Here is a 24,106-nt window from a genome sequence, read left to right as displayed (position 1 = left end):
AGCTCCTGAACCCCAGCTCCTGGGGTCCTGGTCTCGCATGCTCCTGAACCCCAGCTCCTGATCCCCGGGTCCCTGGGGGCCCCCAGGTCCGTCTGCGCACCCCGGGCAAGGCAGGAGGAACCACACGAAGGCGGGCGCCTGGGGACCTGCTTCTCCAGGTTTATTAGTGTCACATCAGCACCTTAAAATAGTCCACGTGGTCACATACGTGACAGATTAGAATCTGTTCCCCAAAACGCTATGTACATGAATCTCGTTTCCATTAAAAAACAAAAACAAAAACAAAAAAACTAGCATCACACACGTCCTAGAAACCAAATTACGGGATGAGCAGGCGGCAGGAGCAGAGTGGGCCTTGCCCAGACACGCCCAGCCCAGGCCCAACCAGGCCATGAGGGCTCAGGGCCAGCCGGCAGCAGGTGCAGCCGGGGGAGGGGGCAGGGTGCCCAGCTCTTAGCCTCCGCCCAGGCTTAGGACACTGGCCTGCATGGACACAAGCGGGGAGGCGGGAGTGGGAGGCAGTGCTGGGCCTGCCCTCACCACCGGCTGCCTGGCTGCCCGCTATTGGGGCCTGAGCCTGGCCCTGCTCCCCTCACACTGCAGCGCTCGTCCCAGAGACTGGCCTCTGCTGTGTCTTCCTTCAGGGAGAAAGTGCTTTGACACCATCCTCAGAACAGCTCCGTGAGGTAGGCAGGGAGGTGAGCCACCCTCCACGTGTGCATGGGGAAACCGAGGCACAGGGGTGAGCATGGCCCAGCGCTCCCAGTGAGGAGGAGGGGGCATAGTGGCCACGGAGGTGGATGGGACACAGGGGGCTGGGGCCTGAAGGGACAGCCGCTCGAAACACCCCCCCGCCCCCCGAAAGCAGCAGCTCTGAGGGCTGCTGACAGGAAGTGGGTCGCCCCGGCCAAGGCCCGAGGTGGAGTGCTGGCTGAGGGTCAGTGTGGGCCTCTCTGTTGCCTGACCCCTCTGGCTGGGCTACACTGGCCTTGGCGTACAGGGCAGGCTCCTAGGCTGAAGTGTGGGCCATGCCCTGACTGTGCATAGGTGACTGAGCAGGGTGGCTGCAGCGATGGTGGCAGGGACCCAGGAGCAGCACCCAGGATGGGGGTTAGCAGGGATGGCTGGGGGGCGGGGGCACACTGGCTGGCCTGGCCCCAGGCTGCTGGGACTGCAGAAGAGCAAGGTCTGTTTGGCAGCTACATTATCACATGTTGAAAGCGTTAGAGATGTCTGCCCTGCATGGCTGGAATTTATTGGGGTGAGCTGGTGAGACCAGGTACCCAGCGCGAGGGCCTGCTGCCCCATTCCCGGAGACACAGCTCACAGCCATCAGGATGAACAAGGTGCGACTCCAAGAAGCCTCCCCATCGGTGCTTTGGCCGCGGCACTGGGAGTGTGCCCTCTGGAGCAGGTTGAGCGGGAGGCTCTGGCGTGGGCCCGTTAGTGTGGGGAGGGGTGCACTCACAAGGACGGCACTGTAGGAGGCTGTCTGGAGTCACTGCGGCGTAAGGGAGGCCGCGGGGGCTAGAAGGTAGACTTGGAGTGTCCGAAGATGCAGATGGGGAAGTGCTTGACGTGGGAAGACCACTGGGCAGCCAGCTGGAAAAACTTGACGTCATTCCACTCCACACCGTCGATGAGGACTGCGGGGCAGGTGGCCTGAGCATGGTGCCCAAGGAGGGCCCGGGCTCCCTGCTATCTGCAGCCCAACCAGCCCACCACCCACCCACCCCACCCTGGCCCTGCAGGCTGAGCCCGCCCCCCACCGGGAAAGTGGGGCGAAGCCGGAGACCACACTCAGCCTGGGGTGTCATCCAGGGTGCCCACCCTGCTGGCTCACCACGCAGCATGTTCTGCTGGTGCTTGGCGGTGCAGATGAGGCGGCTGATGCCCTCAATGCACTGGCTCTTGGCTTCCATGTCCTTGTCCTTTGCCTTCTTGGGCAGAAACATGACTAGGAGGGAAAGAGCGAGCTGTCCTAGGCACTGCTGGCCCCACCTGCAGACTAGGGGCTCTGCCCGAGGGAGCCAGGAGCGGGCAGACCCTGCTTTACCCTTCTTGTTCTTCTCCTTGGTGACCACAGTCATGGACATGGAGGGAGTAGCGGCAGCCTCACCGCTGCTGGGCAGCCGGCTGACCTGCAGGGACCGGAAGCTGCACTTGAGCGTGGTCTTGGCGGCCGGCAGGTCCCTCTTTTCCACATCCCTCTTCCGGTCTGCAGGCGGCACTGCCAGCCAGTAATCCACCTGCAGGCCCATCAGCTCGGCCCCGGCACCCTGGCTGCAAGCAGAGGAGGGGCTCACCTCTGTTCTCCAGGCCCAGTGGCACCTACCATCCCCCCAGCTGTGTGTCCTTGGGCAACCCTGGGGTGCGGCTGCTGGTCTGAGGGGGCGCCAGGGACTACTCTCCAGGGGAGACACCACCCTTGGACAGGTTCCCGGGGCAGGTGGGCCCAGCTGCCCTGAGTCTACGGTGCTGGATGCCACAAGTCTGGGCCTTACCTGGGGGAGGACAGGCCTCCACTCACAGACGGGGAGGAGGGTGGTGTGGGTGAAGCCTCCTTGGCTGCAGGAGAGGTGGACGGCGGGGTGGATGAGAGCACACTAGAGGCCGAAGGCGCTGCGTCATCAGAATCACCTTTGGGAAGCAGCCGGGCAGGGACAGTGTGAGCCTCCCATGTCTGCCCCACAGCAGTGGGGCAGTAGCCCATGGGGGGAGCAGCTGGGGAGACATGGCCTGTGGGGTGTGCGCCCAGGGACATAGGCTCACCTGACGTGGCCGAGGAAGGCTCCACGATCCCAACCTTCACCACCTGGAAGGCAGGCAGTGCATGCTGGGTGGCAGCAAGGGTGTCACCAGCCCCCCCCCCCCCCCCCGTATCTGGTAGGCCGCACCCGCAGGGCCTGCTGTCCCACTGCTACTAGCATGGCCCCGCCCACACCTGAGCAGGTAAAGCCAGGCTGGGCCTGTGCAACAGCAGCTAACGGGACAGTGCCTTTGTCTGAGGCAGCAGGACACAAGATGCCCTCGGCATCCAAGTCCAGAGCACTGAGAGTCCCACCACAGGGACATCCTCTGGGGCCCTAGGGTGGCAGTCTGCCGGCCAGCAGTACTCACCCCCACAAATGGGATGAACTTCTGGGAGGACTCTTCGTCAGGGCTAGAGCAAGAAGAGCAATGGTCACTGCCTGGGGGACAGGCCCTGCACCCAGCGTTTTTGAAGCCCTTATCCTACAGCCCTGCACCTCAGGCACACAGGTCCTGTCACAGCACCCCAAGGTTCCCCATCTCCGTCCCAGTCCCAGGCCAGAGCCTCCGAGTGGGGGGCCCACTTAGCCTCAGGGTCAGATGAGGGGCTGGGTGCTGCCCCAAGACCCCCAGAGCCAGCTGAAGGACTAGGTGCTGCTCCGCTGGGTGCTGTTCCTCCCGGTGCCTAGAGCCAGGGTTCTCCTCCCCAGGTCCCGGCTGCAGTGGGGGCAGGCCATGTTCTGGCCAGGTCACTGAGGGAGTGTTGGTGGCAAGTTAGGGCCTCAAGCAGGCCTCTGGCCCTCGGTGCTTACTGCCTGGGCATGGGGCCAGCTCTCTGGCTTCCCCTGCCTGCATGCACTGGCCCCATGTGTCACTGGCTCCTGGTAGCAGTGAGAAGCCTGTGGCCAGCAGGAGGGGAGGGTGCCTGGGAGCCCACAGCCCTGGGGCTGGCCAGGCAGGCACACAGGGCCTGCCACATCCTGGGGGTGGGGGCAGCAGCAAGTGGTCAGCCCTCCCCCACGTGGACACGAGGCAGGATCATACGGACAGGAAGGCTTTGGGGTGGGAGAAGTGCAGGTCTGCTGGGCCCAGGAACTGCCAGGGCCCTTCAATAAGGCCACCCCCAACTGTTTCCCATGCCAGTCTCCCCAAACCCCCACACGCCAAGAACAGACGGGCAAGGCTGAGACGGGACCCACAGCACAGGACTGGACTCAGCAGCTGCCTGGGGCCATGCAGACGGGTAACACCAGCTGGGAACCTGCCATACAGCACACATACATGGCCCCCATGAGCCCCTCTATCCCTCCCTGCGGCCTGCCCTCTGGGAGCCTGCCAGCATTGCACCATCTCAGCAGCACTGGCCTCATCACAGGGGCCGCTCGCCCCCACCCTGTGCCACCACTACAATGGGGAGCAGCAGGCAGGCAGGTGGGGTCACCTGCAGTCCCCCTGGTGGGGGTTGGGGTGAGCAGCAGCATGCTGGGTGCTCGGCTGGTCTTTCCTGGACTGCCAGGCTTGTTTAGCAGGAAGCAGGGGTTGGAGCCCCTTCTGCCTACACCAGGTCCAGCAAGGCCCCACTTGGGGTGCTTCCGGAGGCACAAGGGGCAGAGATAGGTAGTGGGGCACACTGGGAACAGTGCGAGGGCGGCTCTTCCACCCGGCTTGGCTCCAAACCCAAGTCCTTAGAGAATTATCTCAGCATCCCCTAACTGTTCCCTCAGAACATGCCAGAAGGCCCCTGTGCCCTGGCAGCAGGGCACAGCTGGGCAGTGCTCTCCCCAGCATCCCCATGTGAGAATCACACATTGGCTGGCCTGCAGGGGCCTCCAGAAGGCAGGCAGTCTTGAGAGCCCACAGCTACAGGCAGGGAGCAGCGTGTGCCCCATGGGGTGGGGGTGCGGGGGTCTGGGCTGCACTTCCCCCTGCAGAAACTGCTAAACAGCCATAAAGACCAGCCTGGGGGTACAGCGCCCAGAGAGGAGTACCTGAGAGTAAAGTCAAAGTGAAAGTTCTTTCTCCTTTTCAGAAAGCCACCAGAGAGAAAACAGACACATTAGCGGGATGGGCAGCCTGGCGGGGCCACGCCCCACGCTCTAGAGGTCATGTGGAGCACCCAGCTCCCTGGCTGGTGGAGCCGCCTCCCGGGCACCCAGGGGCCTCAGGCAGGCAGTAGAGGCCCAGCCGGGGCTCTATTAACCTTCTGGGGAAGAAACCCCACAACAGTGGGGCTGGCAGCAGAATTCTACAGGGACCCCGCCCACCCAGGCCCCCCAGGTACCTCCTCTGCTTGTAGGTCAACATGGCCTCGGCGATGGGCAGCTGGTGGGCGCAGTTGGCCCCCGAGATGTACTGCGTGATCCTGGACACAATGTCGGGCGTGTCCTGCACTGCACAGCGAGGCGGAGCTATGGGCAGGTGCCGGGCTCACCTAGCCCAGGAGCAGCTGCTGGGGGCCAGGAGTCAAGGGCCAGGCAGGAGGGCCTGTGTTCCTGGTCAGGAAGAGCCCCCAGACGCCATGGCCCTGTTCCTCTCTGCTGCCCAAGAGCTGAGGCTAGGGTCTCCACGACAGACCTGGGTCCAAGGGGGCCAGGCCTCACCTGCACTCTGAGCCTCCAGCTTGTTGAACAGGTCTCTCCAGGCCAGGTCCTGGAAGAAGTTGTTGTAGCGGTAGTCCACAGAGCCCAGGTACCTGGCCACGGGGTGTGAGCCTGCAGCACAGAACAAGAGTTAGGCCACAGCCCCAAACCCGTGGGAGCTGGGCTGCCCCTGCACTGAGGGTGGTGCATCCCCACACACCAGGCTCTTGAGGGTCACCCAGTGCCTGCCTGACTGTGGGAACACTGGGCACTTTGCTTCTCCTTCAAAGTGCTGTGACACTTTGTTTCTGTGTATTTGAAATACTTCCCCAAAGAGTGGGGTGGCGGGGGGGCTGTCCCAGGGGCAGGGTGAGTGGAGGCCTGTCTCTGGGGCAGGATGTGGGGGGTTACGTCCCTGGGGCTGGGCCCTTTGCACCCATCCCCATCCCCATCTCCATCCCGTCCGTCTGTGTGTGCCTGACTCTGCCCGCCAGCCCTGTGCCCACCCATGGGTGGCGCAGCCTCACCCAGCGGTATGACCAGGAAGCGCATGTAGCCCAGCCAGTCGGGTGTCTTGTGGGAGAGCTGCTCCACGAAGAGCCGCAGCACTGCGCTGAGGTAGTGCTGGGCACCCGCCACTGCGATCTTCACTGGCGTCGGCGGCTGGGAGTTGCAGTTGCAGCTGGATGGGGGTTTGGCACCTCAGAGACGGCTGCCTCCTTCCCTGGGAGGCCACTCACCCTGGCCACAGGTCCCCTCCTCCACGCCCCCCCCCAAAATGTTCAAGAGGGCTCACTATCTCTGGATACGGGAGACGATGGTGCTGAAGGCAGCCTGCACATCGGCTGGAGAACAGGTGCAAACCACAGGCAGCGTGTGCCTCTGCAGGACATCTGACAGGAACTGTGGGAGACGGAGGGGAAGGGGGTAAGCTGTGCACTCCCACAATCCCCACGCCCCATCCCGTCCTGGGCAGGGCCCCCCACCTGGCCTTGCCAGTCGGATGTGTTGACCAAGATGATATTCTCGGGGAGCTGGTCGTCGGAGATGAGGATGTGGTTGAGCTGGTCATACACAGTCTTCCTGGGGATCTGAGACACGAGGTCACTGTGAGGGGCTGACGGCACCACGGCCCACACCCTGCTCTGGCCTGGGGGGGTCACCTGCAGCTGGCTGCGTGTGTCCGGGCAGCGCTCGCTGTCCAGGCTGTTGGCCCGCTCGTTCTGGGGCCGCGCCGGCTGGCGCTCCTTCAGAGATGTGCTGCGGCCCCGGCGGCCAGCCTGCTTCCCCTCAGACCTGTAAGAACCATAGGCTGAAGAGGGTCAGACCCTCTGGCCAGCCAGGACCCCAAGCCAGGACCGAGTGGGCATCAGGTAAAGGCAGACAGAGAGCTAGTGCCCCTGAGGCTGCTGGGAGGCCCAGGATCAGGCCCACCCAGACACACTGGGTCCCAAGGACTGGGGGAAACTGCTCTCATCCACAGAGGCCCTGCATGGATGCAGCCCTGGTGCAGGGCAGGGGGCCCAATCCAGGAATGGATACACCCATCCTGCCAACCGCTGGCCACAGACGGTGCAGAGTGAACACGTGCCCGGCCCCTGCCATCACCTGGTGGATGGGATGACCAGCGACTCAGTCTTGGTGATGCGTCCACTAGGCGGCAGCTTCTCCGTGAATACATCTAGGGTGGGGGTCTCTGCCTCAGGGCTGTCTTCGGGCTGTGAGGGTGCCTCCCCAGGGGCAGGTGGGCTCTGCCAGGACAGGGGCACATAGCCTTGCATCCTGCCCTAGGGACAACCCCTACACCCTGCCCCCCCTACCTTGGGGCCTGTGCTTACATGGGCCACCACATCAGGGACACTGTCGCTTGGCTGCCTGGACCCCGGGGTCCAAGTCTTCTCAGGCACATCGGCCTATGTGGACAGCAGAAGGAGCTCAATGTGGGCAGGGGATCAGTCAGAGGATGGGGGGGTTCAGTGTGGGCATCATGGAGGGGTCAGCATGGGCAGGGGGATCACCATGGGCAGGGGGGAGTCAGCGAGGCCATGGGGGGTCAGCATGGACACGAGCAGAGGTCAGCCCAGAGCTGCAGCAGTGACAACCCAGTGCTGGGCAGAGGGCCAGGCTCCTCACCAGGCTGGGTGGCTCCTTCTGGCTCCGGCCACTGTGGATGCTGCCGATCTCAGTCTGGGAGCTTGAGTGGGACAGGCCTTCGAAGTATGGCCTAGTGTGGGGACAGGAGGCTCAGCCCGCAACTACACCTGGCCCCTGGGAGCATGCCCTGTGACCCCCACTGGAGCAGGACAGCCCTCCCCATGCCCCAGCCTGGCAGAGGCACCCTCCTAGCCCAGCTCCACCTCCAGGTGGTCAGAAGAGTCCCAGGCCCCATTCCAGATGGTCCCATGCCTCTCAGCCCACAAGCAGTCCTGCCAGGTGGGGCCCTGGGAGGGCACCCACCTGAGCTTTGGCTTGGGGGTGCTGAGGACACTATCATCGTCCTCCATGTCAGGGCCACTGTCACTGGGGTCCATGTCCAGCGTGTCATAGAGAAGGTCCAGGTCCTCCTCCACTTCAGGGACATGCTCAGCGGGGTCCTGCTCAGAGTCCAGGACCTGTGTGGATGCCAGGCGTAGGGCAAGGGCCAGCTGGTGCAGCCCTGGGCACTGAAACCCCTGCCTCCAGCCATGGTGAGGACAACAAGGCCTGAGTGACCTGTCCAGTGGCCATGCACTCAGGAGGGTCAAGTGTCTGACCACTCTCGGCATGTGGGGTCAACAAGGCTCCAGTCCCATGGGGATGTGTCCACTTTGGAGGGAGCCCCCAGAGTGGACACTCTGCTGTCAATGACTAGTGTGGGGACAATGGTGCCACCTGCCTGTAGTCACAACAGCGAGCAAATCCCAACACATTAGACCAGAGCTAACAGCAGCCACCTCCTCATCTGCCCTGCAGTTTTGCATCTGTGTGATTTGGGGGCTCCAAGCACTTATTTTTCTTAAATGGAGAGTAAGAGACAGAGAGAGAAAAACTCCAAGGCACTGCCTCACTGCTAGGGTGTCCGTTCAGCTGGGGGCTCCTATGAGCCAGCCGGGGCTGGAGCCTGGTCCCAGCACACGCAGTGGACATTCTACGAGGTGAGCACTCTCCTGGCCCCAAGCTGTGCTTCTGGCTCCAAAAACCTACATCTGCATAGTCTCACTGAAATCTGGAAAAAAAGCCCACAGGAGTCGGCTATGAAGAGACAGGTGTGCTGAGGTGGGAGCCGAGGCTGGCACCTGCTCAGTCAACTTGCCAAGCTGGTTGGGTCTAGATATATATATTTTTTATTTTTAAAAATCTTTTTTAACATTTAAAAAAATTTTAAGTTTATTCCCTTTTGTTGCCCTTTTTTTTTTTTAATTGTTGTAGTTATTATTGTTGATGTCATTATTGGACAGGACAAAGAGAAATGGAGAGAGGAAGGAAGACAGAGAGGGTGAGAGAAAGATACCTGCAGACCTGCTTCACCGCCTGTGAAGCGACTCCCCTGCAGGTGGGGAGCTGGGGGCTTGAACCAGGATCCTTACACTGGGGTCTCTGTGCTTTGCGCCACCTGCATGTACCCCGTTGTGCTACCGCCCAAGTCCCTATTTATTTATTTTTTAAGATTCATGTATTTATCAGGAGCTAGGTGGTGGCACCCACCATGCATGAGAACCCAGGTTCAAGACCCTGGTCCCCATCTGTGGGGGGTGGGAGGTGGGGGGTGGGGGGTAGCTTCACAAATTATGAAGCAGGTCTGCGGGTGTCTCTTTTCGTCTACCTCCCCCCCCCAATTTCTTTCTATCCTATCAAATAAAAATAAAGAGAAAATGGCCGCCAGGAGTGGTGAATTCACCATGCAGGCACCAAACCCGAGAGAAAACCCTGGTGGCAATAAAAGATAGATAAATAAAGATGTGTGTGTGCATCAACTAAAGAGACGCAGAGCACCACTCGGGCACGGAGCTGGGACCTTGTGCATGCAAACCCAGAGCCAGTTGGGCCACTTACCTCATCTGAGACCTTGAACCTGCGCAGTAGAGCCACCACCTTCTGCTTGAAGTTTTGCTGCTGTAAGAGAAGCGGCAGAGACTCGGGTCTTGAGGCTAGGGGATGCAAGCCCAGGACACCAGACCCTCCATTGGGACCACAGCTAAACAGGGGGCCAGAGGGGCCTGCCTGCATAGCCCTCCTGCCCCTCTTAGCACCCTGGGGTCCACTCTACACAACAGAATCCCACTTTGCCGTGATGGGCTCTGGGACTGGGCTGCTGGCTCTGTGTGTCCAAGGGGCGCTCTGTGGCCAGAATCCAGGGCCGGGGCGCCAGCACGTGGAGTGGGAACTAGCCTCCCCAGGCTGTATGCAGGCCTGGGTAGCTCCCTTCCAGTAGGATGGGAGTCTCCACACAGCATCTGAAGAAGCCACAGCCTACAGGCCACTGCCCACTGGGGTCCAGCATGGTCACCACCCACCCAGTGCCCCCCACCCTCCTGCCCCCAGCATTAGTAAAAGTAGCTTCCACCGACCCTGGTCATGGAGGTCGCTCTTACTATCGAGCGGCGCTGTTTCTTGGGTTTCCCCATGTCGAAGTCATCCTCATCCAGGTCCTGTGGGGACACAGGGCTGAGAACACTGAGCTGCTGGGTGCAAGGACACCCTGCAGACCCCTGGGTGCCCAGGTTACCTCAGCTGGCCACTCGAGGTTGAGGACATCACCTAGTGGATAGAAGCCCCCTGCCCTGAGCTGCCCTTCCCTGCCCCAGCAGACAACCGTGCAACGTCTGGGGGTAGACCTCCATGCAGACGGGGCCCAGGCACGGTCTGTCCCCAAGCACAGGCTGACGCACGGTAGGCCCTGGGGACAGCCGGGAGGGCCAGCTGGTGGCACCTCGCCAGAGAGGCTGGATGTGTGCCAGCCCACATACCTGTCCCTGCACAGCGTCATCACTGGCCTCCTGCTCTGAGGAGAAGCTCTCGTATTCCTCCTCTGAGTAGTTGTCTGCGGAACGGCACACGGAAGGGACAGTGCCGTGAGATTCCGGGGTGCCTGGCGATGAGGCCCCCGGCACAGCTCACTGGACACTGCTCAGTCTACCCTCGCTCAGCCACAGGCCTGCTGCCTGTCTCGGCTGCCGCTCCCATGTCACCTGTGGCCTTAGCCTTGGGCCCAGCCGTCATGGCACTGTCCTCATGGTCGATGGGCTGGCTGGACAGGGAGAAGATCCAGATTTCAGCCACTTTCACTGCAGCCTCCTTCACGCTGCTGCACAGGCCCAGCACCTGGCCACCCTCAGATGGGTGCTGCATCACCTGGGGGAGCAGGGGGATGGGAGGGCATATGGCTAAAGGACTAGGCAGCCCCAGGGTGGGCAGAGTGCCATAAGAGGTCATGGCCCAGGGGCGGGAGGGACGCTGGGCCTCACTTCAGCGTCATCAGTGCTGAGAGTCACCGCCTGCTCACTGGGCCTCAGCATCATCACCCAACTGACAGCGCCCTGCTCTGGGGGCCTGTCAAGAGGCCATCAGCAGAGACACCCCCCTCATAGCAGAATCCTGCTGGGAGACCCCCCCAGCAGAGCCCACAAGAATCACTCCCCCCAGCAACCCACCTCAGCCATGTTGATGGCGCCAGCAGCCAGAGTCTTATAGCCCAGGAAGGTACGGTTCTTGTAGCGCTTGCGGCGCTGAAGCAGGATCTGCAGTTTGTTGCCCTCGCGCTTCAGGAAATGGGGGTACTGCAGGGGGTGGGGCACGGCTTAGACCCAAGCCCCTTGCATGGGGCTAAGACCCAGGCGAGAGTGGCTGAAAGGTCACCCGTGAAGTGGGGTGGGGCTCTGGGCCCACCTGCAGGGAGAAGGTCAGCGCCAGGTCAGTCTCCACTTGTCCACTGGGGGGCAGCACAATCTCGTGGGAACGCAGGATCCGCTTGGAGCCCTGGGGTGCAAGAGCAGGGAGTAGGTGCTAGGCTGGGTGTCACACCCTCCCTGGACATGGGGAGTCTTCCTGTGCTGACCCACCCAGGGTTCCCTACACTGAGACCAGGAGACCAGGTGGTCACCAAGAGCTCAGCCTGGGCCCGCTTTCAGCGAGCCTGACCACTGGGCCCCCGGCACTCCACCCATGTCCCTCTGTCCTGCCCAATCTCTCTATCACCATTACCTCTGTCCAGTCTATTTGTGACCACCCTGTCCCATGTCCACCCCTGCCCTCTGGTCCTGTGTCCACCCCTGTTCTCTGCTCCCCTGTGTCACACCGTCCTCTGCATCTCCATGTCCATCCCTCCCCTGCTCCTCCTGGCAGCAGCCCTGGGCTGACCTGCAGCTTCACTGCAATGACCACAGAGATGAGCTCCTTCTCCAGCTCCTTGAGCACCACCAGCTTCTTCAGGGTCAGGCTGCACAACCTGAGGGCAGACACCACTTGGTGTCCCGACCCACCCAGGCCTGCAGCCCCCCACCTCAGGCCTGGCCAGAACCCATTCCCAGCATGGCCTGAACCCCGGGGCTCTGCCCTGGAGATGTAGGGGGCAGGAGGGAGGGTGGTGAGTGGGCCGCTGCCCCCAAAGACACTGCCCAGAGGACCATGGGCAGAGGGACTCCCATAGCAGGAGAGAGAGGATGGGAAGGAGCATGGCATCCACCAACCACTTCCAGAACATGAGTCATGGGGACTTCAGAAACAACGCTGGAGGGAAGCCTGTGCTGACATGCAAAGTGGGGATGCCCAACATGGCGGCTGCACCCCATGATGGAGCCCCTCAGCCCGCTCAACTCTCATAGGAGCCTGAACCCTGAGACAGGATGCAGGGCCAGGCCGGCCTGTGGCCCAGCAGGGACCTGGGTGCACGCTGAGCCCATTCAGGCCGAGAACTTGGGGGGCAGTGAGGCCTGGCAGCAGGTGAGGTGTCAGGGACCCACCCCAGGAGCTGTCTCAGCTGCAGTGACTCCCAACGCTGTGGGGACCAGCCAGCCAGGCACCTGCCCTGGACACCCCTCCTGTGCCCTAGACTCCCGCCAAGCAAAGTGGGAGAAAGGAGGCTCACAGCCCACAGCAGGGGCCCAGGGGCAGGTGGATACCCAGGGGCTGGATGCACACTGGGGCCATGCTCGTCTCCTTTACAAATCTTCCCCCCCCCCCCAGAGCCCTATTCAGCTCCGGCTAGGAAATGAATCTGGGACTTCAGAGCCTCAGGCAAGAAAGTCTATTTTTTTTTTTTGGCCTCCAGGGTTATTGCTGGGGCTCAGTTGCCTGCACTACAAATCCACTGCTCCTGGAGGCCATTTTTCCCATTTTGTTGCCCTTGTTGTTATTGTTATTGCTACCATAGCTGCTGTTGTTGTTGGATAGGACAGAGAGAAATGGAGAGAGGAGAGGAAGACAGAGAGGCGGAGAGAAAGACAGACACCTGCAGACCTGCTTCACCGCTTGTGAAGCGACCCCAGTAGAGTCTTTATGCAGAACCATTATGCTGTCTCCCCAGCATATATATTTTTTTTCTTTTTCTTTCTTTTTTCAAAAAAATATTTATTTCCTTTTTGTTGCCCTTGTTTTATTGTTGTTATAGTTATTATTATTGTTGTTGTTGGATAGGACAGAGAGAAATGGAGAGAGGAGAGGAAGACAGAGAGGGGGAGAGAAAGAGAGACACCTGCAGACCTGCTTCACCTGCAGGTGGGGAGCCAGGGGTTCTAACAGGGCTCCTTATGCCGGTCCTTGCGCTTTGCGCCACGTGCGCTTAACCCGCTGCACTATCGCCCGACTCCCTTTATTTATTTATTTTCCCTTTTGTTGCCCCTTTTTAAAAAATTGTTGCTGTAGTTATTATCGTTGTTGTTATTGATGTCATCATTGTTGGATAGGGCAGACAGGAACGGAGAGAGGAGGGGAAGATAAGAGAGGGGGAGAGAAAGACACCTGCAGACCTGCTTCACTGCTTGTGAAGCGACTCCTCTGCAGGTGGGGAGCTGGGGGCTCAAACCGGGATCCTTATACCGGTCCTTGCGCTTTACACCACCTACACTTAACCCGCGTTACCTCCCTTTTTTTTTTTAAAGTGGCCCAGAAAGCATCACAGCTGGTAGTGTGCAAGGCTTGGTGCCAGAGGCCCAAAGCCCATCCTTGGCAGCACGTGTGCCAGAGTGAAGCTCTGGCTCACTCTCTCCTCAATGAGCAAATATATCAGCCTTTCAGGGGAAAAAAGTGGCCAAAAGATAACTAAGCTGGGGAGTCGGGCAGTACCGCAGCGGGTTAAGCGCATGTGGCCCAAAGCGGAAGGATCAGTGTGAGGATCCCGGTTTGAGCCCCCGGCTCCCCACCTGCAGGAGAATCGCTTCACAAGCAGTGAAGCAGGTCTGCAGGTGTCTGTCCTTCTCTCCCCCTCTGTCTTCCCCTCCTCTCTCCATTTCTCTCTGTCCTATCCAACAATGACAACAACAATAACTACAAGAATAAAACAACAAACGGCAACAAAAGGAGTAAATATTTTTTAAAATCCTTAAAAAAGAAAAAAAGATAGCTCAGCTGGTAGATTGCTGGCCGTGTGAGTCCACCTCCAGCCACTATGGCTCCCCTCCCCCATGGTGCAGACAGTAAAGATGCTAAAGGAGGGGGCCCGGGGGCCAGGCCCACACAGGCACAGATCACCACAGGGAGCAGCTGGCCAGAGCTCATGTCCACACTGCTGCCCACCCTGCCCTCAGCCCCTGGGAGGCAGGTGGACAACGGGCTGACTGCAGAGCCTCGGGCTAGGGCAGGAAGGGGGGAGTTTCTGCTGCCTAAGTGGGACAGGTCTGAGGGGTAGCAGGCAGGACCAGACACAGCCCTTCCACGAGCCCTGTGACCCTGAAGCCACGGTGACAATGGGCGCTGCATGGCCACCACAAAGAGCGAGTGTGTCAGGACAAAGGCCTCACAGTCGCAGCAGGGAGGGCAGAGGACGAAGCCTCACACAGTAGGCACCCGCCCACACCCATCACCCCTCACCCCACAGGCCTCAGACAGCCCAGGAGAGTGCGGTGAGAGGGCGTAGGGAGACACACGATGGTCGAAAAGACTGGGCCTAACCACTGGCCCAGCTGACCCCCATCACTGTGAGCCGGAGCTCAGCAGGACTCTGGAGAAGAAAAGCAAGGCCCTTACTCTCCAGGAGCCTCCGCAATGTCCAGTGGGCTCCCCACATCTAGGGGTCCCCACTCTCCCAGCTGTGCCAACTGAGTCCTGACCTGAGCCCCTCCCCAGCTTTCCTGATAAGGCCTGGGAGCACAGCAGAGACCCTCAGCTGCCCACACTATAGCATGAGGTCCCAAGTTCAACCCCTGACAGCGAGTATCTCCAGCGCTCCCTCTGGTCAGTAAATCAACTTTCTACACAGCAGCCCATCCCGGGGCTGGGCAGTAGCACCCCTGGTAGAGGACACACAAAGACCCGGGTTTGAACCCCCCAGTCCCCACTAGCAAGGGGAACACTTCCTGAGCAGTGCTGCAGGTCTCTCTCTTCTCTTTCTCTCCTCCCATCTCTCACCCTCTCAAAAAACAGAAAGTAAAAGCCCACCAAGAACTGGTGGAGCTGTGAAGACTCTGAGCTCTGGTGGCACCCCTGCCCTGTGATGGCCAGACCCTTGGCTGTGTCCACGCAGGCTCGCCAGGCTGTCCATGTCCATGCCCCCTCACATCCACACCCCCCTTCCCATGCCATGCCCCCTCACATCCATGGCCCCAACCCTGCAGACCCCACACAGAGCAGAAATACACACACCGGCCCAGCTCCACTGACTAGAACAGGCAGACAGACTGACAGACGCATGCCCAATCCCCATTACCGCCATCAGCCAGTGCTGAGCAGGGCTCTGGTGTATCTGTCTCCTTCTCCCTCTACCCCATTCCGGTATCTTCCATTAAAAAAAGATTTTTAAAAATGCTAAACACATGAGGAGGTGGCAGAGTGAAGCATGAGGCCCTGAATTCAACCCCCAGCAGCATATGAACCAGAGTGAGGTTCTGGCGCTCTCTCTCTCTCTTTTTGCCTCCAGGGCTATTGTTATTGCTGGGGCTCGGTGCTGGCACTATGAATCCACTGCTCCTGGAGGCTTTTTTTTCCCCTTTTGTTGCACTTGTTGTTTATCACTGTTGTTATTATTGTTGTTGGATAGGATAGAGAGAAATCCAGAGAAGAGGAGAAGACAGAGAGGGGGAGAGAAAGACAGACACCTGGGAGTCAGGCAGTAGCGCAGTGGGTTAAGGGCACATGGCGCCAAGCACAAGGACCAGAGTAAGGATCCCGGGTCAAGCGCCCGGCTCCCCACCTGCAGAGGAGTCCCTTCACAGACTCAGGTGAAGCAGGTCTGCAGGTGTCTATCTTTCTCTACCCCTCTCTGTCTTCCCCTCCTCTCTCCATTTTTCTCTGTCCTATCCAACAACAATGACATCAATGACAACAACAATAACTACAACAGTAAAACAACAAGGGCAACAAAAAGGAGTAAATAAATAAATAAATGAAAGATAGACACCTGCAGACCTGCTTCATTGCCTGTGAAGTGACCCCCCCTGCAGGTGGGGAGCCAGGGGCTCGAACTGGGATCCTTGTGCTTCATGCCATGTGCACTTGACCTGCTGCACCACTGCCTGGCCCCCTGACTCTCTCTTTATCATAAATGAAACACCAAAGCTAAGTACTGCTCCGGTAAAAATAAAAAATAAAAAATAAAAAATTAAGATGCACTATATTTTATGTGTTCCAGAAGGTGGCAGAGTGGGTAACGCACTGAACTCTCAAGTATGAGATCCTGGGTTCAATGCCTTAGGTCACCTATGCGAAGTTGATGCTTGGGTTTCTATCTTAGCAGTTAACAAATGAATCTTCTTATAAAAAATAAAAAGAGAGGGACTGTGTGGTGGCGCACCTGGTTGAGCACACATGTTACAGTGCACAAGGACCCAGGTTCAAGCCCCTGGTCCCCACCTGTAAGGGGAAGCTTCATGAGTGGTGAAGCAGGGCTGCAGGTGTCTCTGTCTCTCTCTGTCTCCCCCTCCTCTCTCAATTTCTGACTGTCTCTATCAAATAAATAAAGACAAAAATTAAATAATGATAATAATAGTAATAAAAAGAGGGGGCCAGGTTGTAGTGCAGTGGGTAAAGTGCACATGGTATGAAGCAAGGACTGGTGGAAGGATCCCGGTTCAAGCCCCAGCTCCCTACCTGCAGGGGGTCATTTCACAAGCGGTGAAGCAGGTCTGCAGGTGTCTATCTTTTCTCCCCCTGCATTCCCCTCCTCTCTCCATTTCTCTCTGTCCTATAAGTAATAATAATAATAAACTAGAATATGCTGGAATAGCAGCAACAGAGTCACTACATTCTGAGGACCCACAGCTGAGGCACCCCCACAACACACACAGCACACACCTTACACAGCATACCCTACAGTACACAAAACACACACACCTTATGGCACACACTCATATGCCACCCCCCCACAGCACCCCATGCACACATGCCCAGCACACCAGCCCCTGGAAGGGGCAGCCACACTATAGGTTGCTATGGGAGTTTTAGACTAACAGAACGTTAGTGGCAACTTTAAGCCAATAAGAAAGACAATCTGAGCAAGATGGTCAGATTTCTGAAGGAGGTATGTCCACAACCAACACAAGGGCCCAGCAGGGCAGCGAGTGCTTTGGCCTTAGGGGCAGCCTGGTGGGACCTTCCCCTACCTGGGCACTGAGCACACAGCCTAGCCTGCAAGGATGGGGGTCAGGTGCTGGGCAGACTGATGCTACCAGAGGACCATGCCAGGCTCCTGAGAGACAGACAAGTCTGGTCCCACAAGTCAGCCATTCGGAAAAGAAAAATGCAGGATAATTCCTCTCCTGGGGATATAACCTAAGGAACCCAACATATCTATCCAAAAAGATCTGTGTACACTTATGTTCTTGGCAGCACAATTTGTAATAGCCAAAACCTGGAAGCAACCCAGGTGTCCAACAACAGATGAGTGGCTGAGCAAGTTGTGGTCTATATACACAATGGAATACTACTCAGCTGTAAAGAATGGTGACTTCACCGTTTCAGCTGATCTTGGATGGACCTTGAAAAAATCATGTTGAGTGAAATAAGTCAGAAACAGAAGGATGAATATGGGATGATCTCACTCTCAGGCAGAAGTTGAAAAACAAGATCAGAAAAGAAAACACAAGTAGAACCTGAAACGGAATTGGTGTATCGCACCAAAGTAAAAGACTTTGGGGTGGGTGGGTGGGAGAATACAGGTCCAAGAAGGATTCAGAGGACCTACTGGGGGTTGTATTGTTATATGGGAAACTGGGGAATGTTATGCATGTACAAACTATTGTACTTACTGTTGAATGTAAAACATTAATTCCCCAATAAAAAAAAGAAAGAAAGAAAGAAAGAAAGAAAGAAAGAAAGAAAGAAAGAAAGAAAATGCAGGATAAAGGCCACTGACCCCACAGCGTAGAAAGGATTGGTGATGCAAGATACCCCACTGGCAGCCAGCATGACTGAGAGGGGTCTGCACCTGAAGGGCCAGAGCCACTGCAGGAACTAGCCACACCCCCTCTTCCACCGGGACCCACAGGGACCCACAGAGAGTTGGGGGCGGGGGAGTGCCAACTTCACCTGCAGGAGGACAGGACAAGTGGAGAGCGGGTCAAGCTTGTTGGAGCAGGGGACAGACAGCCTGTGGGTCGGGCAGGGGATAGGCTGTGGGCAGGCGCAGTGGCCTCAGGCCTAAGCAGGTCCGCCACCCACCCCAAGTCATGGCAGTAGAGGAAGCAGCCTGCAGGAGCAGGAGGAATTTCGCTGACAGGAGGCATCCATTAGTAATCAGAGCCACCCGTGGCCCAGCACAGCCGGGCACACCCACCAGAGGGCAAGCTTGGTGGGCTGGAGAGCCTGGGGTGGCCCTGGGGAGAGGTGGAGTCGGGGATAGTAGTGATAGGGGCTCCCGCAACAGCCCCAGCACAGGTCGCAAGGGGAGACAGACACTAGCAGGGACACTCAAGTGGGCAGAGACCACCCACCCATCACGGGACAGGCACGTCGCTGAAGCCACTGAAGCACACGCAGGACCAGAGGGTCCCCAATCTCGCCAGGCCGAGCCGGCCCGCCTCCCCTCACCCCGTCCCCCAAGCCCCTGGCCACACCCCCAGCAGCTCAGGAACCTGGACGCGGGGAAGGGTGCAGCAAAGGGGTTCTCCAGAGGCAGCAGGAGGGAGGGAGGGAGGGAGGGAGTGACGCCAGCCAGCCAGCCAGCCAGCCAGGCAGAGGGGGCCCGGAGGAGGCTGACACAGCCCCCTGGCCTGGGGAGCGAGCCCAGAAGCTCTGGAGCCAGCGAGGCCCAGTGAGGTCCCCCTGCCCACCACACAGAGGAACCAAGGGCCGCCGTCGGTCCCAGGGAGGTGCTCCTGCCACCAGGGCGAGAGAAAGGCCACACAAGGATGGCCCTGACCTCTTGCTGGTCAAGCGGGGGTGCAGCTGGACGCAAGGACGCCAGGGCTCCGTGGGGCCGCGGCAGACGGGACAGGGGCCCCGCTCCCCCGAGCCCCAGGGCCAGAGGAGGGGACAGGGGCCGCCATCAGGCTGAGGGGCCACGCGTGCAGGGCTAGGAGGGGCGCCCCAGGGCCTAGTGGAGATCCCGAGTGGGAGGCACAGAGGCGGCCCAGGAGCATGCTGCCCCCGTGGGGGGCATGTCAAGGAGAGAGGGAGCAAGTGGGGACGCAGTTCCCCAAGCCGGGTCCCTTTGCAGGGGTCCAGGTCTGCAAGGTTTGCAGATCAGGGCGGGAGCGTGTGTGCGTGGGGATCCCAGTACAGGTCCAGGGTGCAAGTCCCTCTGGGGTCCCGGGGTGCAGGTCCCTCTGGGGGGGTCCCGGTGCAGGTCCTCTGGGTTTCCTGGGTCTCGGCGCCGCCCGGCGGGGACAAAGCGTGTACCTGGGCACGCAGCTGGGGCTGGAGCCGTCCACCTCCCAGGCGGCGAACAGGTTCATGGGCACCGGCGTGCCCGGCGAGGCGGGCGGCCCCACGGGCCCCAGGCGGCCCCGCTCGGCCATGGCGCCGGCGCCCGCTCCTCGCCCGGGCTGCGGCGGCCGGCGGCGGCGGGCACGGTCACATGGCTCCGGGCGGCGGGGCCGGGCCGCGACGACGGGCCGCGGGCGGCGTCCAGGCTGCGGTCCGCCCCGCGCGCGCCCGCTATACGCGCGCGCCCGCCGCTGTCCATTGGCTGCACCGCCTGAGAGCCTGTCGCCAGCCGGCCAATCAGGACCCGCGCCCGCCACCGGAAGTGAGGCCCCAGTCCGCCCCGCTCCGAACACGGGAGCGCGCAGCGCGCCTGCGCCTGCGCACTGGCCCCGCCCCGCCCCGCCCCCTGGGAGCAGCGGAGAAATCTGGGCTCTTGCAGGTTCCTGGGGCCTCTTTCTCTGTCTCCTCCTCCGGGGCCCCCTTGTCCTCTCGCGTCCTGACGTTCACCCACCCCTCCCCGTCCAGGACCCTCCTGTCCCCCAGGTCTCTGTCCCCCTGGGTTCCACTCTCCTTGTACCCTGCCCGCTCCTCATCCTGACATTTGCAAGAACTAGTTAGAAAAATTAGGGTTTTTTTGGCACTCTCTGCTGTGATTTATTCCCCAACTAGTGACCCTGTAGACATGAATTGATACATATATATTTTTTGTCACTGAGGCTTCACTGCTCCAGATAGAGACAGCCGGGAGATGGCACAGTGGCTAAAACACAGGAGAGGCAAGCACGAGGCCCCAGGTTCCATCCTGGCACTGTATGTGCTAGACTGATTGTCTGATTCTCTCTCTCATAACTAACTAACTAAATGTTGAAGAAAGAAAAATAGAGAGACAGAGAAAAACAACACAGCATCAAAGTTTCCCTCAGTGCAGTGAGGAACAGGTATATAATTACTATTGTTATTATTATTGCCACTGGAGTTATCACTGGGACTCAGTGCCTGCCTGCATGATGAGTCTACGGCTCCCACTGGCCATTTTCTCCTTTTCTTTTTGATAAAGACAAGGAGAATTTGAGAGGGGGAGGGGGAGTAGAGAGGGAGACAGAAAGACAACTGTAGCCCTGCATCCAACACTTCAAGGGAAGCCTCCCCCTTCCCTCGAAAGTGGGGACCTGGTCCTTATGTGTAGTGATGTGTATGTTCTACCGAGTGTCACCACCTGGCCACTAGACTTTTTTTTTTTTAAGAATTCATTTATTTATTCATGAGAAAGATAGGAGGAGAGAAAGAACCAGAGATCACTCTGGTACATGTGCTGCTGGGGATCGAACTCTGGACCTCATGGTTGAGAATCCAATGGTTTATCCACCGTGCCATCTCCCAGATCACACTAGACTTTTTTTTCTTAAATAAACATAGGTTCCGGGGGTCTCAATCCCCCTACTCACAACCCTGGCCACCAGCTGCACTGGGGTACTATTACCTGGGTCCACTTCAGCCACCAAAAGGGGGGGGGGGTTGTTGCTTCCTACTGCCCTCTCTCTCCTGAGCCACATAGCCCCAAGCCAAGAACAGGACCTCTGTGAGCCTGTACGATGTCCACTCTCAAGGACCCTTTATTATCTCACTCTGCTTACTGTGTTTCACTCCACTTGGGGACCCAGGCAAGCAGGTTACCATGGCCCGAGCTACCCAGATCAGGAGACTGGAATAGACCATAAGAAGGGCTGAGTGCTCTCAATTTCTCTATCTTTGCCCAATAGGGCACTCATGCTACCATGCACGAGGACCAGGGTTCAAGCCCCCTGGTCCTCTTCCTACAGGGGGAAGATTTACAAGCATTGAAGCAAGTATGCAGGTGTCCCTCTTTCCCCATCTATTTTCTTTTTTAAAAAAACCAATCTTTTAAAAAACTATTTATTTATTCCCTTTTGTTGCTCTTGTTTTATTGCTGTAGTTATTATTGTTGTTGTCATTGTTGGATAGGATAGAGGAAATGGAGAGAGGAGGGGAAGACAGAGGGGGAGAGAAAGACAGACACCTGCAGACCTGCTTCACCACCTGTGAAGTGACTCCCCTGCAGGTGGGGAGCCGGGGGCTCGAACCAGGATCCTTACGCTGGTCTTTGAGCTTTGCACCACCTGCACTTAACCCACTGCATTATTGCCCAACTCCCTCCACATCTATTTTCCCCTTCACTTTCAAGTTCTTCTGTCTCTATCCAAAATAAATTTAAAATAAATAAATAAGGGAGTCGGGCAGTAGTGCAGCGGGTTAAGTGCACGTGGCTCAAAGCGTGAGGACCAGCATTAGGATCCCTGTTAGAACCCCCGGCTCCCCACCTGCAGGGGAGTCACTTCACAGGCGGTGAAGCAGGTCTGCAGGTGTCTATCTTTCTCTCCCCCTCTCTGTCTTCCCCTCCTCTCTCCATTTCTTTCTATCCTATCCAACAATGATGACATCAATAATAATTATTACAACAATAAAACAACAAGGGCAACAAAAGGGAATAAATAAATAAATAAATGGAGAGGAGAAAGGCTGGTCTGAGGTTCAAGCAGTTGTTGGCCCTGCAGCCCTGCTGAGGTTAAGCAACGGTCACCTTGGACTTTCTCCGCCTTCGGCCTATGCCTCACCTGCAAGCCCTTTGAGGGGCATAATTGGGCCCTGCAGCTTGGCTTCCCTGCCCCCCCCCCCACTCCTGCTGAGGTCCCCACCTGCCTTTGTGAGGGTTCTGCCTCCCGCTAAAGGTCTATGCCAGGGCCACCAACAGCTGCTGCCACTCACAGCCAGGGCAGCATTTGGGCGAGAACAAGAGAATCTGTGTCCCGGCATGCGCCCACTTCCTAGGGTGCCTGGGGACTCAGACATCTGTCCTGGTGGGTGTGTGGGGTCTCCTTCACACTATCTCTACCACTGTGGGCCCAGGAGTGGGCAGGCTGCTGCAGAGAAGCAGCTCCTCTTACGGCCTCATGTAGGGGGTTGGCAGGAGAGGTGAGGTGGTGTGGGGTTGACACCATCTGCATTTCCTCAGTCCGCAGCCAATGAACACCAGGGAACTGAGACAGCGCATGGGCCATGGTGTGGCCATCACTTCAAGACTAGCCACTGTGAGAAGGGATGGGACCAAGCTGCATCTGCCCCCCAGCTGGGCAGGCCACTGCTTTCCTGTCACGGGGCATGCAGCACTGAACCTCAGTGCCAGTGGGAACTCAGCCCTCTCCCGCCCAGCTCTTCAAGGGAAGCAGGGCACTGTGTCATTAGAACCATCACTTCCATGAGAGTGGGCAGTAGCGCAGCGGGTTAAGCACAGGTGACACAAAGCACAAGGACTGGCGTAAGGATCCTGGTTCGAGCCCTGGCTCCCCACCTACAGGGGAATCGCTTCCTTCACAAGCGGTGAAGCAGGTCTGCAGGTGTCTGTCTTTCTCTCCCCGTCTCTGTCTTCCCCTCCTCTCTCCATTTCTCTCTGTCATATCCAACAACAACATCAATAACTACCGCAATAAAAAAGGGCAACAAAAGGGAATAAATAAATATATTTTAAAAATTAAAAAAAAAAAAAAAGAACTGTCCTTTCCGGGAGTTGGGTAATAGCGCAGCGGGTTAAGTGCAGGTGGCACAAAGCACAAGGTTGGCGTTAAGGATCCCGGTTCGAGCCCCTGGTTTCCCACCTGTAGGGAAGTTGATTCACAGGCAGTGAAGGAGGTCTGCAGGTGTCTGTCTTTCTCTCCCCCTCTCTGCTTTCCCCTCCTCTCTCCATTTCTCTTTGTCCTATCTGACGACGACATCAATAACTACAGCAATAATAACTACAACAATAAAACAAGGGCAACAAAAGGGAATAAATAAATAAATATTTTTTTAAAAAAGAACTATCCTTTCCTTTGTCACCTCTGTATTGAAAGTACCCCTGAGGGAGTCGGGCGGTAGTGCGGCGGGTTAAGCGCAGGTGGCACAAAGCCTAAGGACCGGCAAGGATCCCAGTTTGAGCCCTCAGCTCCCCACCTGCAGGGGAGTCACTTCACAGATGGTGAAGCAGGTCTGCAGGTGTCTCTCTTTCTCTCCCCCTCTCTGTCTTCCCCTCCTCTCTCCATTTCTCTCTGTCCTATATAACAACAACAACATCAATAATAACTACAACAATAAAACAACAAGGGCAACAAAAGGGAATGAATAAATAAATATTTAAAAAAAAGAAGGAAAGAAAGTACCCTTGTAGCAATCTAGGAGATAGTTTAGTGGCAGAGTACCTACCTTGTAAGCCTAAGGCCCTGGATTCCATCCTCAGAACCACAAAGAGTGGTACAGTGATGCTCTGGTCTCTCTCTAAAACAAACAAACAAATAAAACAATGAAAGAGGGCTAGGAGGTGGCACACCTGGTTGAACTTACCTGTTACCATGCACAAAGACCATGCTTCAAGCCCCTGGCCCCCACCTGCGTGGAGGAAGCTTCATAAGTGGTGAAACAGAACTGCAGATGTCTCTGCCTCTCTCTTCTACCTCCTCTTTCCCTCTCAGTTTTTATTTCTAGCCAAAATAAATAAATAAATAAATAAATAAATGGGCAGGGGTAGATAGCATAATGGTTATGCAAAGAGGTTCTCCTACCTGAGGCTCTAAAGTCTCAGGTTAATTTCCCACACCACCATAAGCCAGAGCTGATCAGTGCTCTGGTGAAAAATAAGTAAATAGGGGGTTGGGCGGTAATGCACCGGGTTAAGCACACATGGCTCAAAGGACTGGCTTAAGGATCCAGTTTGAGCCCCAGGCTCCCCACCTGCA

The 24,106-nt window shown here is 57.8% G+C and overlaps 1 protein-coding gene across 5 annotated transcripts; it reads right to left on the bottom strand.

The window, feature by feature from the left end:
- Positions 1-141: 141 nt before the first annotated feature.
- Positions 142-19,546, bottom strand: PACS2 (phosphofurin acidic cluster sorting protein 2). 5 transcript variants are annotated; one of them, XM_060181176.1, is made up of 25 exons: positions 19,296-19,545; positions 11,667-11,754; positions 11,196-11,285; positions 10,961-11,086; positions 10,499-10,661; positions 10,277-10,350; positions 9,878-9,958; positions 9,363-9,422; positions 7,788-7,942; positions 7,464-7,554; positions 7,169-7,243; positions 6,939-7,081; positions 6,494-6,626; positions 6,317-6,421; positions 6,127-6,233; positions 5,858-6,012; positions 5,352-5,462; positions 5,033-5,141; positions 4,740-4,772; positions 3,121-3,163; positions 2,773-2,815; positions 2,505-2,640; positions 2,057-2,283; positions 1,844-1,957; positions 142-1,646 (listed from the first exon to the last, which is right to left on the bottom strand). In XM_060181176.1, exons 1-25 carry the CDS (start codon positions 19,412-19,414, stop codon positions 1,528-1,530), a joined length of 2,700 nt encoding a protein of 899 aa, XP_060037159.1. In that variant the 5' UTR covers positions 19,415-19,545; the 3' UTR covers positions 142-1,527. The 5 variants fall into 5 exon arrangements, with proteins under 5 accessions (XP_060037159.1, XP_060037156.1, XP_060037157.1 ...); XM_060181173.1 differs by having other exon boundaries at positions 6,317-6,626; positions 19,296-19,546; XM_060181174.1 differs by having other exon boundaries at positions 6,317-6,626; positions 9,363-9,419; positions 19,296-19,546.
- Positions 19,547-24,106: the final 4,560 nt, after the last annotated feature.

This window comes from Erinaceus europaeus, chromosome 22, assembly GCF_950295315.1.
Source record: "Erinaceus europaeus chromosome 22, mEriEur2.1, whole genome shotgun sequence".
NCBI lineage: Eukaryota > Metazoa > Chordata > Mammalia > Eulipotyphla > Erinaceidae > Erinaceus > Erinaceus europaeus.
This window is presented reverse-complemented; position numbering and strand designations above follow the sequence as displayed.

Bases quoted from the DNA above. Each gene is read 5' to 3' on its own strand.
- PACS2 (XM_060181173.1), bottom strand. From the start codon at position 19,414: ATGGCCGAGCGGGGCCGCCTGGGGCCCGTGGGGCCGCCCGCCTCGCCG. The intron at 7,943-9,362 runs GTAAGTGGCCCA...GCATCCACACAG, and splicing joins GGTTCAAGGTCTCAGATGAG to GTCCTGGACTCTGAGCAGGA. The intron at 7,555-7,787 runs GTGGGTGCCCTC...TCCCCACACTAG, and splicing joins ACCCCCAAGCCAAAGCTCAG to GCCATACTTCGAAGGCCTGT.